The sequence below is a fragment of the Pipistrellus hanaki genome (assembly GCF_964339955.1).
Source record: "Pipistrellus hanaki genome assembly, chromosome: 4".
Lineage (NCBI taxonomy): Eukaryota > Metazoa > Chordata > Mammalia > Chiroptera > Vespertilionidae > Pipistrellus > Pipistrellus hanaki.
In genome coordinates this window covers 52,509,232-52,521,676 of record NC_140506.1, presented here as the reverse complement: position 1 = coordinate 52,521,676, position 12,445 = coordinate 52,509,232, and the positions used below count along the sequence as shown (strand labels likewise).

The following is a 12,445-nucleotide window of genomic DNA, read 5'->3' as shown; positions in this document are numbered from 1 at the left end:
GAGGCCCTGTTTTCTCTACTACAGGGGACAATGGCATCCTAAAGGACGTGAGGTGTACCAATCTCCTGTTCTTGCAGATATTGGCAACGAGTCTGATTTGGTACCTTCTCCCCACTGTGTGATGAACTTCCCACTTGGAGAAAATTGCACAATCCGACTGTTGCAGTAACCGTCTGACACATAGATGGCTCCGGTGTCGGGATCCACGGCCACATCAGTGGGTTGACAGAAGTGATTCTGGTCACTGCCTGGTTGCATGCTCCTTCCCAGGATTAGCAGAGGGCCTGCTTTGCTGTTTGGATCCAGTTTGAACACCTTTTTCAACAGGAACAAAAGCCTCATTGCATGGTTATTACTGACATCCACCCTCATGGCTAAGAACACTTGCACAGGCAATTAGAGTGTAAGCTCCCAGAGAATTACTTAAAACAAGATACTTTTTTAAGAACTGGAAATCAACTGGTCAGTTCCTTCATTAGATAAGGGAGGAGAATAGAGATTAATTAGTTTGTTCAAGGTCACCCAGGTAATTATTAGTGAATGAAGACTAGTACAAGGATGTCCTGTTCCATCCACACCTATTCCATGCACTTCCTTATCTTTCCTTAGCTTACAATGCTCTCCGGACAATACATGAACAATAAGCGTTTACTGAGATAATGCTTGAAGACCCTGGTAGCTATGTCTTCTGAGTTCTAGCATTCCCTCCCCCCGCCCCCTCCCAACCCCCTAGTTTCTCTAGTTCTTTGCTGCCTACTCTAAAAACAGGTATCAAATCTGAACTTTGCTTCTAAGGGAAAAACTTATGACTATTCTGTGATTGAAATATAACTTATTTTAAAAAAGACAGAATTTTAATATTTAATACATAAACATGAAGGTACCAGAGACCTAGTCTTCAATTTAGTGAAGATGAAGAAAAGAAAATAGAAAGCACAAGGAATGAAATAGAACTAAGACCTGAGGACAGAGAAAAGCAAAGAAAACGTGGAAGCAAAGAAGGAGGTTGGCACTAAGGTTCCTGTCAATTCAAAGGAGGAGGTGACTTGATCATTTACGAGTAGCTTTTCCTAGCACTAACTTCTAAGAGAAATATTTGATATGGGGCCACTCCTTTTTCTTGTTATAAACTAACTGGGTCACAGGAAAGATGCAGGTAAGGCAGAGCGTTTTGAAAGCAATACCTCATGATCTTGTATTTGAATAACTGCCAAATGGAAGATAAATTACCTGATGCAGAGCCACGTCAGTGACCCAGTAATTTCCATCTTTATCCACACTCAAGCCATGTGGCAAGTAAAACCTGCAAAATAAGAATAACTGTCTAAAATATAAATTAATTTCCAAAGCATGTGTATGATGAATGTTTTGGTAATTAACCTATAAAGACAATATAAATTAATAAATGTATACCAGCATTACAATAGAAAAGACCAAAATGAATTGTTAAATTAAAATACTTGTTATAAAAAGAGATAGCCTTATGACAAATATGAGAGATCAACCAAAAGACTTGTATGCATGCATATAAGCCTAACCAATGGACACAGACAACAGGGGGAGTGAGGGCATGAGTGTGGTGGGGGGTAGAGAAAGAAATGGAGAGATAATGTAATACCTTAATCACTAAAGAAAAAAATTAAAGAAAAAGTTCTAAGATCATAAATATTAACATCTTAGAAATGTACATAAACAAATTTGGCTAGAGAAATAGAAATTGATTTATATAGTTTGAATCATTTAAATACACTGCAAGATAATGTAATTCTGAAGTAATATAGGACATCAGTATATGACTTAAAAGCTTTAAGAGTGCCTACTAAAGACACTAAAGTATAACACACAGAAAACAACTTCCAGCAGACATGGGCTGTGCCCATCCAAGCAAAGTGAAGTGGTGTGCCGGATAATCATTTAACAATCAATTGGGATGATCTGGGTAAGCAAGTTGTAAACTAATGTGGATAGAAGCTCACAGGCTTAAGGAACTTGGACGGAATTAACAAATACATGGACAATATCTTAATATGGTGTGGTCAAAAGACATCGGACAATCTCCAAGCTGTTTGTCAGCGTCTGGCCTTAGCATCATGCTGGCACTACACTTTTTTTTTTTTTTTTTTCATGACTCAAGGCTATGATATTAATTCATTGAACTAGATCTCTGTTTTGGTGACTGAATGTAAGAGCTATGATATGATTTTGACATAACTCGCCACTGTTAGCCAACTCCATTTACGGTAGCAGCCATTGCTCTGCCCTCCTCTTGAATTCCTTTCTGGAATGAGAATGTTTCTGATTAATGGGTGGAGCATCAAGGAGACAGGTTCAGACACACCGAGTGGTGGAGCTGGTATTAGAATTTGTTCCTTGACTCACAATCTTAGAATCCTATAAAACTCTAATTATTGCCCTTCTCCATAAGCAGCTGCATTCAAAGAGGTGGCTCCGTGCCTTGCAAAGAAGCTGGCTCTCCCTGTGCCCAAGCAGATGGAGAGGGAACAGTTCCTGAAGACGCCAGGTTCAAATGGTTGAGGACACTCTGTAAGCAGGTGACCTTTCTTCCCATGACCATAAAGTGTCAGCCAACTTTATTTTTGGCTGCCAAATGCCATCCAGGAATAAGATCAAATAATGAGTGGCTTTCAAGGCCAAATTACCTATGCATACTAAGGAAAGATAAAAAGGACATTTGGTCAGTCTTCAATTTGAGATTGAAAGACAAATGCCTTTTTTCTTTAATGAGTTTGATTATATCACTTTTCTGCTGAATAATTTTTTTTAAAAAAATCTTCAGATGTAGCTGAGCACAACTCCATCAGCTATGTGTATTCATGGCTCTCTCAAGCCTGACTACCTATTAGAATCATCTGGGGAGTTTTACAAGTATTCTGATGTCCAGGCCTCATCCCAGACTATATGTGAATCTAATCTTTTTAAGCTTCCAGGTGATTTTAATATTCAACCAGGGTTTAGAATATGCTACTTAGAAATTGAAAGATGAGATGGCCTAATTATTCTCCTCCTTTTTTTGTTGTTGTTAATCCTCACTGGAGGATATTTTTTCCCATTGATTTTTAGAGAGCGTGGAAGGTAAGGCGAGAGCAGAGAGAGAGAAACATTGATATGAGAGAGACACAGCAATTGGTGCCTCCCACAGGCTCTCCAACTGGGGCCAGAGATCAAGCCTGCAACTGAGGTATGTGAGTGTCCTTCACCAGGATCGAACCCACAATCCTTCAGTCTGAGGGTTGACATTTTAACCACTGAGCCAAACTGGGTAAAACAGCCTCCTGTTTTCTTAAGCTGTGCTTTCTCACCATGGCTATACAGCATACTCTTCCCAAGACCAGACCCAGCGATGCCCTTTGTACCCAACACTCTATGTAGTACTCGCCTCAGTAACAATATAAATACTTCAACTCACAGATTTTTCCCACTGGATTGGAGAACTGCAGCAGTATTTGGATCGATGACAAGAATAGTGTCTTCTTTAATTGGCCCAAGTCCTCTTTGCTGGTAAACAAACTTGCTGTCAAAAGAGCTTTAAAAAAAAAAAAAGCATTAGAATAATAAATAAATAAACTAAGTCAATGAGCTTGAGAATGCAGACTATTTACTTGAGATTCTAAATACAGAGTAAAAAGAGTAAAAAGAAGAGCTCAGATGTATCTGACTTCACTCTGTCCTGGACGGTTCAGCACCCTGGATCACACACACAGCAGCCGCTTGCAGAACTGCTGCTCAGAATGGCCACGGAGCAGCATGGGAGCTGCTGGAGATGCAAGGTCTCAGGTCCCAGTGAATCTGAATGTGTAGCTTCACACCATCCCCACGTGACTCAAGGGCACACGATTTTGAGGAACATTACCTGTAACTCTTAAAGTAACTAATATTTTTTAAAAGGTCCTCAAACTACTTTAATAGTTATTTTCTTTCAAATTACAAAAGAAAGTATAACTTACTTTAATTTTCTCTGTGATGATAAAGGAATTATAAATGATAGCAGGAAGAGTAGTGATAAAAAATAGGTTGCTATTGTACTAGCCATAGATACAACATACAAATCACATGAAAAAAATATGAATGACATTAAATATTGATGGAGACATATTGGTACTTTGGAAAACCAACAGACTAGACTGCTCAAATCTGCATACAGCTGTTGATCAGTTGGTTGGTATTTTTATGGAACTTATGTAGAGTCCCAGTAGAACAAAAATTTCAAAATATAATCTGTTGCCATTAAGAATATACATCACACAATTATGTGAGCATCTTGACTATTATAGTCTTTTGGGTATATTTTTCCTGAAAGATAACAATAAGTCCCTGAGGTAGTTCTTATTAATGACCCATTCAATTGAGTACAAAGTATTGATTCATCTTTGTCAACCTAAAACTGAAGTAATACTGGTTACGTATGCCATTATGTATAGTTAAAACCACACAACAATATGTAGAAAAAATCGACATAGATTTATGAAGTAGAAGTGACATCACTAACAGAGCAGATTTTATAAGATATTCATGGGATCATTATTAAATTGAAATGTGACATTTTATTCGTAGTGCATAAGGTGTTATTAAATCAGGAAAGTCTGGTAAAGGGCAAACATGAATGCTCTCTTTTACTACTGTGAGATATCAAAAAGTTTACACTATATCTGAAAGTATTTTCAGTATGAATTTTTATACTAAAGACATCATAAATAATTTTCTAGAGAACAAAGGTACCAAGTTCAGTATCAATGATGATTTCTTCCCAATCTGACCATGAGATTGGATAACATCAGTAACATCAGTTCAGCATATCTGAGACTCACAGCATGCTGTTTCATATTCATGTGTAATAGGATGAAGTCTCTTCATTTATTGTCTCTTACAGTGTAAGTCTTATATTCTTCATTATTTAGAAATATTCCAGTGCTTTGCAATGGCACTATGGCAATCTAAATTACGTGAGAACTATGCTTTCCCTGTCTGTAAGAAGTTAAAAATATGGTTTCCCTTTTTCTTAAATTGAAAATTTTAGATAATTGTAGACTCACATGCAGTTCTAAAAAATAATACAGAGTGATTCCTTGTACATTTTACCCAGTTTTCCCAAGCGTAGCATTTTGTACAGCTATTATAAATATCATAACCACAATACTGATACTGATAAAATCCACTGGTTATATTTAGATTTCCCTCTTATATTTCCTAATTGTCTTTTTATTCTTGCAGTTTATTTGCTTGGGCATGGAATATACTAGTATATTACTAGTCCCCACATAAGAGTTAGTAATATGTAAAGTTGCCATATATTCATAATTCTGACAAGTGCTATCATTGCACATGTAGACAGTGATCTGACCCACTGCTGGCTGGTAGTAATAGTGCACTCCAACTGTAAACACCGATAAACAGAGAGCAGATAAGACCTCAGCATACCTAATGTCATCTCTTATTTGTAAAATGACAAACTGAACAAAAAGCCAGATACTTTTACTTGTGATTTCCTCAAGAAATGGGCTGCAATAATTGTGGAAAATAACTGCCCCTTTGGTTTGTCCTGTCATTCACTTAAATAGTCACCGTCAGTCCTAAATCTCTGGTCCTAGGGTCCTACTATTTTAGGAAATGACATTCGTACACCTCATAGAATGGGAGAAAGTATAAAGGAGACCCCCTCCCCCAGAAATAGATACTGAACTCGAACTTAAAATTATTTTTATAGCTCCAGCTTATTTCTCCAGCACTCAAATATTTCAAAATGTAAACTTTAACTCACTGGAAGCCATGTCTCTCAGAGTCAAGAACCTGAAATGTTAAACTTGACTTCCAAGAAACCAAGCTATGGTAAGGAAGAAATATAAATAACCCAGATCCATATCCTATGTCAGTCAGATGGAATGAAACTGTTGTAGCTGATAAATAGGTAGAGGAAAAACATCCTTTATCAATGGCACTGTTCTGTACTGCCCACAAGTGTAGGAAAAAATATATCAAGTCATTGGTGCTTTGCTGTGATAAACACAATTTGTGTGTGGGCATCTCTACTCATAATCTAGAAATGTCAAATTTCTAGTGGTGGTAATATATAGTAGCTAACTCATCTGAGGATCATCCCCTTTCATTTTATTATTTACTTGTTGGTGGTGTTATAGCAAATGGTGAAATAGCAAATGAAGGAACCAAGAAAAAAAAAGTAATAAAACTAAATTAGCTACCGAATAAATAAATCAGATATTTTAATTAAAAAATTGGATACAAAGAAAATATCAGATCTCTCAGTTTATCAAGGTATCTTTCTCAGTAGCATATCACAATGTAACAACAATTTACTTTGTGTGCTTTTTTAGACTCTTGGTTACCATAAATTATCCTCCTGTCATTAGTGTGTAAAGAGGGTATTTTATGTGATGCTTTAGACTAGCCACTTTTCCTACAGTATATAGCTTTATGATTATTATTCATGGTATTACTATCATTCTGCTATATCCATTAAGGATCTCAGTGATTAGACAAGTTCTTGAATTTACTGTTTAGAGAATCTGTTCATTTAAAGACCACCTCTCAAAACAGAGGGAAAAAAATGCAAAGTAAACATGACAAAACAAAAACTAAAGATGACATCCTACTTATATTAGCATCATTTAAATATATCAATTTACTTCAGAAACGTAAAAAGCAAATAATGAAACTCTAGAAGTCTTAAGAAGATTACAGCCTTAAAGAAATTAACCAGAACACAACAGGCCTGACTGTTGCATTAAAAGTCTTTTGTGGTACCCTTTAACAGACGGCCATATGTTTAAACTGGAACATTCAGTCACTCTAATGGTTGGTGGGCCAGTCCTAATCCCTTCACTTGGGATGCTAGGAGTTCCATGTAACTAACAGCTGCCCCCTGGTAGCTACACAGAGTAAGAAAAGAACTTGATATTTCTTTAAATGACAAATCTCTCTCTCTCTCTCTCTCTCTCTCTCTCTCTCTCTCTCTCTCTCTCTCTCTCTCTCTCACACACACACACACACACACACACACACACAATCTGCCTAATAAACTAGTTTATAAATTCTGTTATAATTCACAGAAAGGTAACCTTTGAATAGCTCACAAATAGATGTCAAACTACAAAGTTGGCTACGGGGTTGCTATAGCAAAGTGCATATTTGGTGTTCTAAAGCAGCCAGCCCGGGTTATGTGTTGCAGAGAAGTCTTTATTTCAACCACATTTAACTTTTTACAGGATATAATAATACCCTGCACATTTCACCATGCCTGGAGCGCTGCTGATCTTTGTTTGCTTCTTAAGAAAAAGCACTCAGCTGAAAAGACTGAACTGTGGCCTGTGGGCCAGAATTCATCAGCTCTTTATTTTTAGCAGTTTGAATCCCCCACTAATGATTTTGCACATTAGCAGCTAATCAAACAGTTTAGATAAGGCCGAGAAGAAATGCTCTGCTGTGGTCATACAGAGAAAGAACTAGAGTAAGGAGAAAATAAACTTCTGTGCCATCAATCCCAATTAAGAGAAACAAAATAAATAATAGCAACTGAAGAGAGAAATAAAATATAATGTTGTAATTACATAAATTAAGAAGCTGGGGAAACAGCCATAGATTTTCAAGTGAGAATTTAAATGGAAATGTACCCTCAATGTTAGGAAAGCAAAGACATACCATACAAAGGCTAGAGGTTTTAAATGGAGTATAATTTGATACTACATTAAAAAAAAACCACTTACTTCTGAATATATACACATTGCAAAAAATCCCCGTGAGGAGAGAATGTGACTATTCGGTGCCCTGATGGGGTTAGCAGGAGAGATGTCACAGACAGGAATAAAAAAAACAAAAAAAACAAAGGATGAGATATCAGGGCAGTGGGGACTGGTCAGTTAGGGCGGGCACTTGGGGATGAGTCACTTAGCACTGGTTTTTGTTACTCACAGAATAAGGCACTATTAAAGACCTTATGTTTTTGGACTAGAGACCTTGAGAGTTAGCGAGTTCAAATGTCTTGATGCAGGCCTCAAGGTTAGGAATTGATAACCAAGTTTCAAACCCAGGTCTGTTTTTAAAAAAGAAAAAAAAAGTGGCCTTCTCTTACTGGGAATGTACTCTATTAAATTGAATGTAAATGTGGGAGACACAGAAGAACTTAACTCACCAAGAAGAATGAGAGGAAGGGGTGTAAAACTGGAAGAAAGGAGCTGGAGGAAAATGGGAAATGGCAATCTTCGAGAAAAGGGTAGGAAATGGAAACGTTGTTGTTGCAGATTCCTTACAATTTTCTCTCAGATAGGAAGGCACTAAGGTTCCACTCAGTCACTTTGAGTTCTGTTTTCCAGGCACAATTAATTCTTAAGGTATGAGAGAATTTGCAGATGTAGTTGCAGAACCTCGAGCTGGTATCTTGAATGAGTCACCAGAAAACTAGTGAGGCAAATCTTGAACTAAGTCTCCTGCAAGTTAGGAAGTGGATAGATTTCTGAAATAATTGATTTTGTCAAAATTCTTTAAAGCATTGATGAAGAGAGGGACTGAGAGCTATCTGGGGAGCAAGAGGAAGAAGATTCCCAGAAGACTAAATCTTTGAGAACAACGTTTGTTTAACCAAGCATTTGACTACTCAAATTTTATAAACAACATTTAAGAAAGATATGACAGGCATGCTCATCCAGCAGATCTAATACAAACAAGGCTGGGAGGGACAGCTCTCTCTCTGGTTAATTAAGAATAAAATGGTATCTGAAAACTGAAGCAATGCTAAATCTACTGAAGTGAAATATAACTGGAATAAAGTCTTGCATTTAAAAAACACTCTATAAGTTTCCAGTAAAAACTTGAGCACAGTTTATAGAATATATTTGGAGATCTTAGCATGTTACGAGTCCAACACAAGTCAACAAGGTGGCAATATTCTTGCTGAAGAAAAGTGAATACAATCGCAATAGATACCTACAATCACATCAAGGAAATAACTGTATTGCTGAGCAGATACTACATGAGGTGCTGTGGCCAATTCTCAACCAAACCCTTTAAGGGGCTTGGAAACCAGAGCCCTTTCAGATGAAAGTATCATGTCAGCACCAAGACTGGGTGAGGGTCTGGGGGTATTTAGTCTGCAGAGGACAAGGCTGTCTTCAAATAGGCAAATAACCACCCTGGGTAAATGGGAGTAAATTCATGCTGCATCAGGCTGCCATGAGATGGAGTTAGGGACTCAGATTTGAGATTAACATAATGAAGACCTTTATGACATCTGGATGAGTCCCGTAAATGAAGAGTAAGTCTCATCTCTAGGGAATTTCTTGGCACTGAAATAATGCTAGCACTGGCTGACTGCAGGAGATTTTGTAAAGAGATGTCTGCATTAGGCAGGGAGCTGGAGAGGAACTATTCATGGTATTACTACAATTCTGGTGGATGTGTGCCATTCTGGGTGCCCAATGTCTGCTGCACTATTTTGTGCTAATGAAACCTCATTTTTCCTTTAGTTGACCCAATATTTTGAACTTCTCTCTCAGCCCATTATTTTTTGATGATGTCAACTCTACTCTCACATCCCAGGAATAGAAGAATAACAACAAAATTGAGACTAAGCCAAAGAGTGGATTTCATTCTTCTGCCTACAAAGACTGGTTCAGGGATGGGGGAGACATGGCTCAGTCAGACTGAAGAATGCTAAAAGACTCAATTTAAGAATTTTTCTATTGAGTTATCAGGGACATAAACCATATCTTCACTGTAACTAGTATGATAATGGATTCTCAGGGACTAAGAAAAGAGCCAATTAGGAGAAAGTGTGTTAAAAAACAGATCCCATTGATACTGTTCGGGCCATCATACCTTTGAAGTTTTCATTTAGTATGCAAACTAACAAATTTCTTCTTTCCCTAAGCTTCTGTGTGTTGGGTGTTCTCTCTTACTGGTAAAAGAAAGACTCGCAAGTGATACAACTCCTGAGATCTCTTTCAACTCCATGTGAAGAAATAATAAAATATATAAAGAAAGCAAATTTTAACACCTAAAAATTAGGGGTAAAACACATGGCTAGGTTTAGTTGGTACGTGATGTGAGTCCTGCACAGTAGACCTTTGACCACAGCTGGGTAAATAAAAGGTCAAGAAGTGATTCTTTGACAGTGGGGGTGATTTTAAGACAGAAACCCAGGAACAGCTGTTACTGAGCCAGGAGCTACCCAGCTCCTACAGGGAAGCATTTAAACATCAAAGAGCTCTAGCTGCCATGCTGCCCTAACACCAGGGCAGACAAGAGGATCTTTAAAATTTCATTACACCCTGCTGGTAATAGGTATTTCCTATTTTAGCTGGAAGAAGCTTCTTAAAGTAAGAGACAGAGAGGAAGAAAATAGAAATCAAATTGAGAAAGGGAGTGACAATCATCTTTCAGGATGTTAACTGGTTTATTATTATTATTACTAACTGGTTTATTATTATTATTACTAGGGTCTCTAGTGGCTGGCAGCGGCCACTGGGTACTCCTTCCCTTCCCCTGGCTGGTCCCACCCCCTGGTCAAACTCCTGGAAGTTTGAGGGGATAATTTGCATACTATGCTATTATTATATAGGATTTTGGTTGCTATGCTTATTCAGCATGGTAAAGTAGAAGAGTAAGAGCTGATCAGGGATGTTGGATGAGAATGAAGAGTAATAGTGAAGACAGATGGTGTGATGATGTCAAAGGAGCTTTGGGTAACAAGTATAATTAGAGATTATCATTAACTCCAAGCATTGTCTGATACTTAAAAAATAACCTTCTAAAAATTAGGGGACACAGAGTGTATAGAGTACTTAGCTTTGGTTGAAAGCAAGCCTTGGCCTTATGGAACCTATAATTTTGTGAACATGAGGAATGTTCAGCATAGGAAAGACTCCAAGAAAAATTAATGTAGGATTTATCACTACTCTATCCAAGCAGTGGTAGCAATAAGAATGCAATTTCCACACCATTTTAAATTTCCATTGTCTCTCACCAGCCCAACATAAATTCTACAGGAAAGTGCTTTTTTCTTTGTAACAGTCCTTGGATACTTAACAAGGGAGAAGAAAAACTATGTACTCCGTTTTATTTTACATAATGTGACTTGTGTATGCAGGATGGGTGATCATGTGTGACTGTTCAAAGAACAGAGCTCACAAATCCGAATCTATTTTTCTAAAAAAAAGAACCTAACAATGAACAGAGCAATCCACTCCTAATTCCCCTCATGAATGATAAAGCAAACAGTTGTTGAAAGCAGAGTGCTGGGAGCTGGGAGAGCGTTTCCTCACAAGCACGACTGCAAAGGGTGCTAGAGGCCAACTGGCAATACGGGAGAGGCGGAGGGCACGAGGGAGAACAAGGATTCTCACACCTGAAAGGAAGAGATGAAGAAGAAAGGGGACACAGAGAGGTAACGAGTTGAACCAGCACATCTGCTCTGAGGAAGTCTTGCGTTTTAAACACCACCACGTGGTTGGTGCCATGTATGAGGATAAAGACACCAGGGCTTTGGCAATGACACCGGAATTGCTTTACACATGACACTGGGTATCCAGATGAAAGCTAGATGCCAGGAAAGAGCGGTTTTCCAGTTAGAACCACATGTCACAGATAATGTTCTTACGTGGTTCTTGTTTCGAAGTCTCGTGTCATCTCCCGCCCAAAGCTGCCTTTCACTGACTCTCTTTTTTCTAATAAGCTAGTCCAGCCTCTGCTGTTTAACTGGAATAAATATAACATTAAAATGGAAAATTGGGCTTTGTCCAACTCAACTTTAGCCAGCTAAGACAGCATCAATGGGAGGGAATGATGCCGCAATTTTCTTCTCTGACAAAATGAGGCTAGAAATCCATGCAGAAAACTTGGCAATGTTCATTAACATGAAGAATATGCTACAATGAATAGTAATGGTTTGCCTTGAAAAGCACATGTTAAATACCATTAGATGTTCAATAATGGCTAAGACGATGTATGAGAGATGCATGAATAGGAATATCGAGTCCGATTGTTTCCTCTGAACTCTGCAAATGATCTCTTTCTCCGGCCCCATTTTCAAGCCTGACAACTGGAAAGGACAATTAAACAGGAACAAAGAGACCAATCTACTCTGAAATGCTGATTGCACTCTACCTTCAACTGCACAAAGAAAGCTATCGACATGTGTCTGTGATGCGGCAGGTTTAGCATGAGTAATCAACATCTCTGAAAAAAAAAAAAAACGAGGGAAAAGAACCATCGAAGTACACATGTGGATCCTCCATGTTCCGGACCCTACCGATGTATTCTTGAAAGGAGAAGACTGATCCACTTAATTGATAAGATATTTAAAAATGTACCTTCTGATGTAAATGTGTGATAAGACAAATTCATAAATGGGTATCCATTACTCAGGAAATTTAAAATAACCAGCTAAATTTTGGAGCAATCTTTAAAAAAAAAATTTATG

General features: G+C 37.9%; 1 protein-coding gene across 10 annotated transcripts in view; it reads right to left on the bottom strand.

The window, feature by feature from the left end:
* The window catches only part of PAM (peptidylglycine alpha-amidating monooxygenase), a 238,202-nt gene that overhangs the window by 18,891 nt on the left and 206,866 nt on the right, over window positions 1-12,445 (bottom strand). For all 10 annotated transcript variants that reach the window (XM_084881780.1, XM_084881786.1, XM_084881787.1 and 7 more), the window contains 3 exons: window positions 3,428-3,544; window positions 1,231-1,303; window positions 105-315 (listed from right to left, as the gene is read on the bottom strand). In XM_084881780.1, the coding sequence (XP_084737906.1) occupies window positions 105-315; window positions 1,231-1,303; window positions 3,428-3,544 (401 nt within the window). The remainder of the gene's footprint in view (window positions 1-104; window positions 316-1,230; window positions 1,304-3,427; window positions 3,545-12,445) is intronic.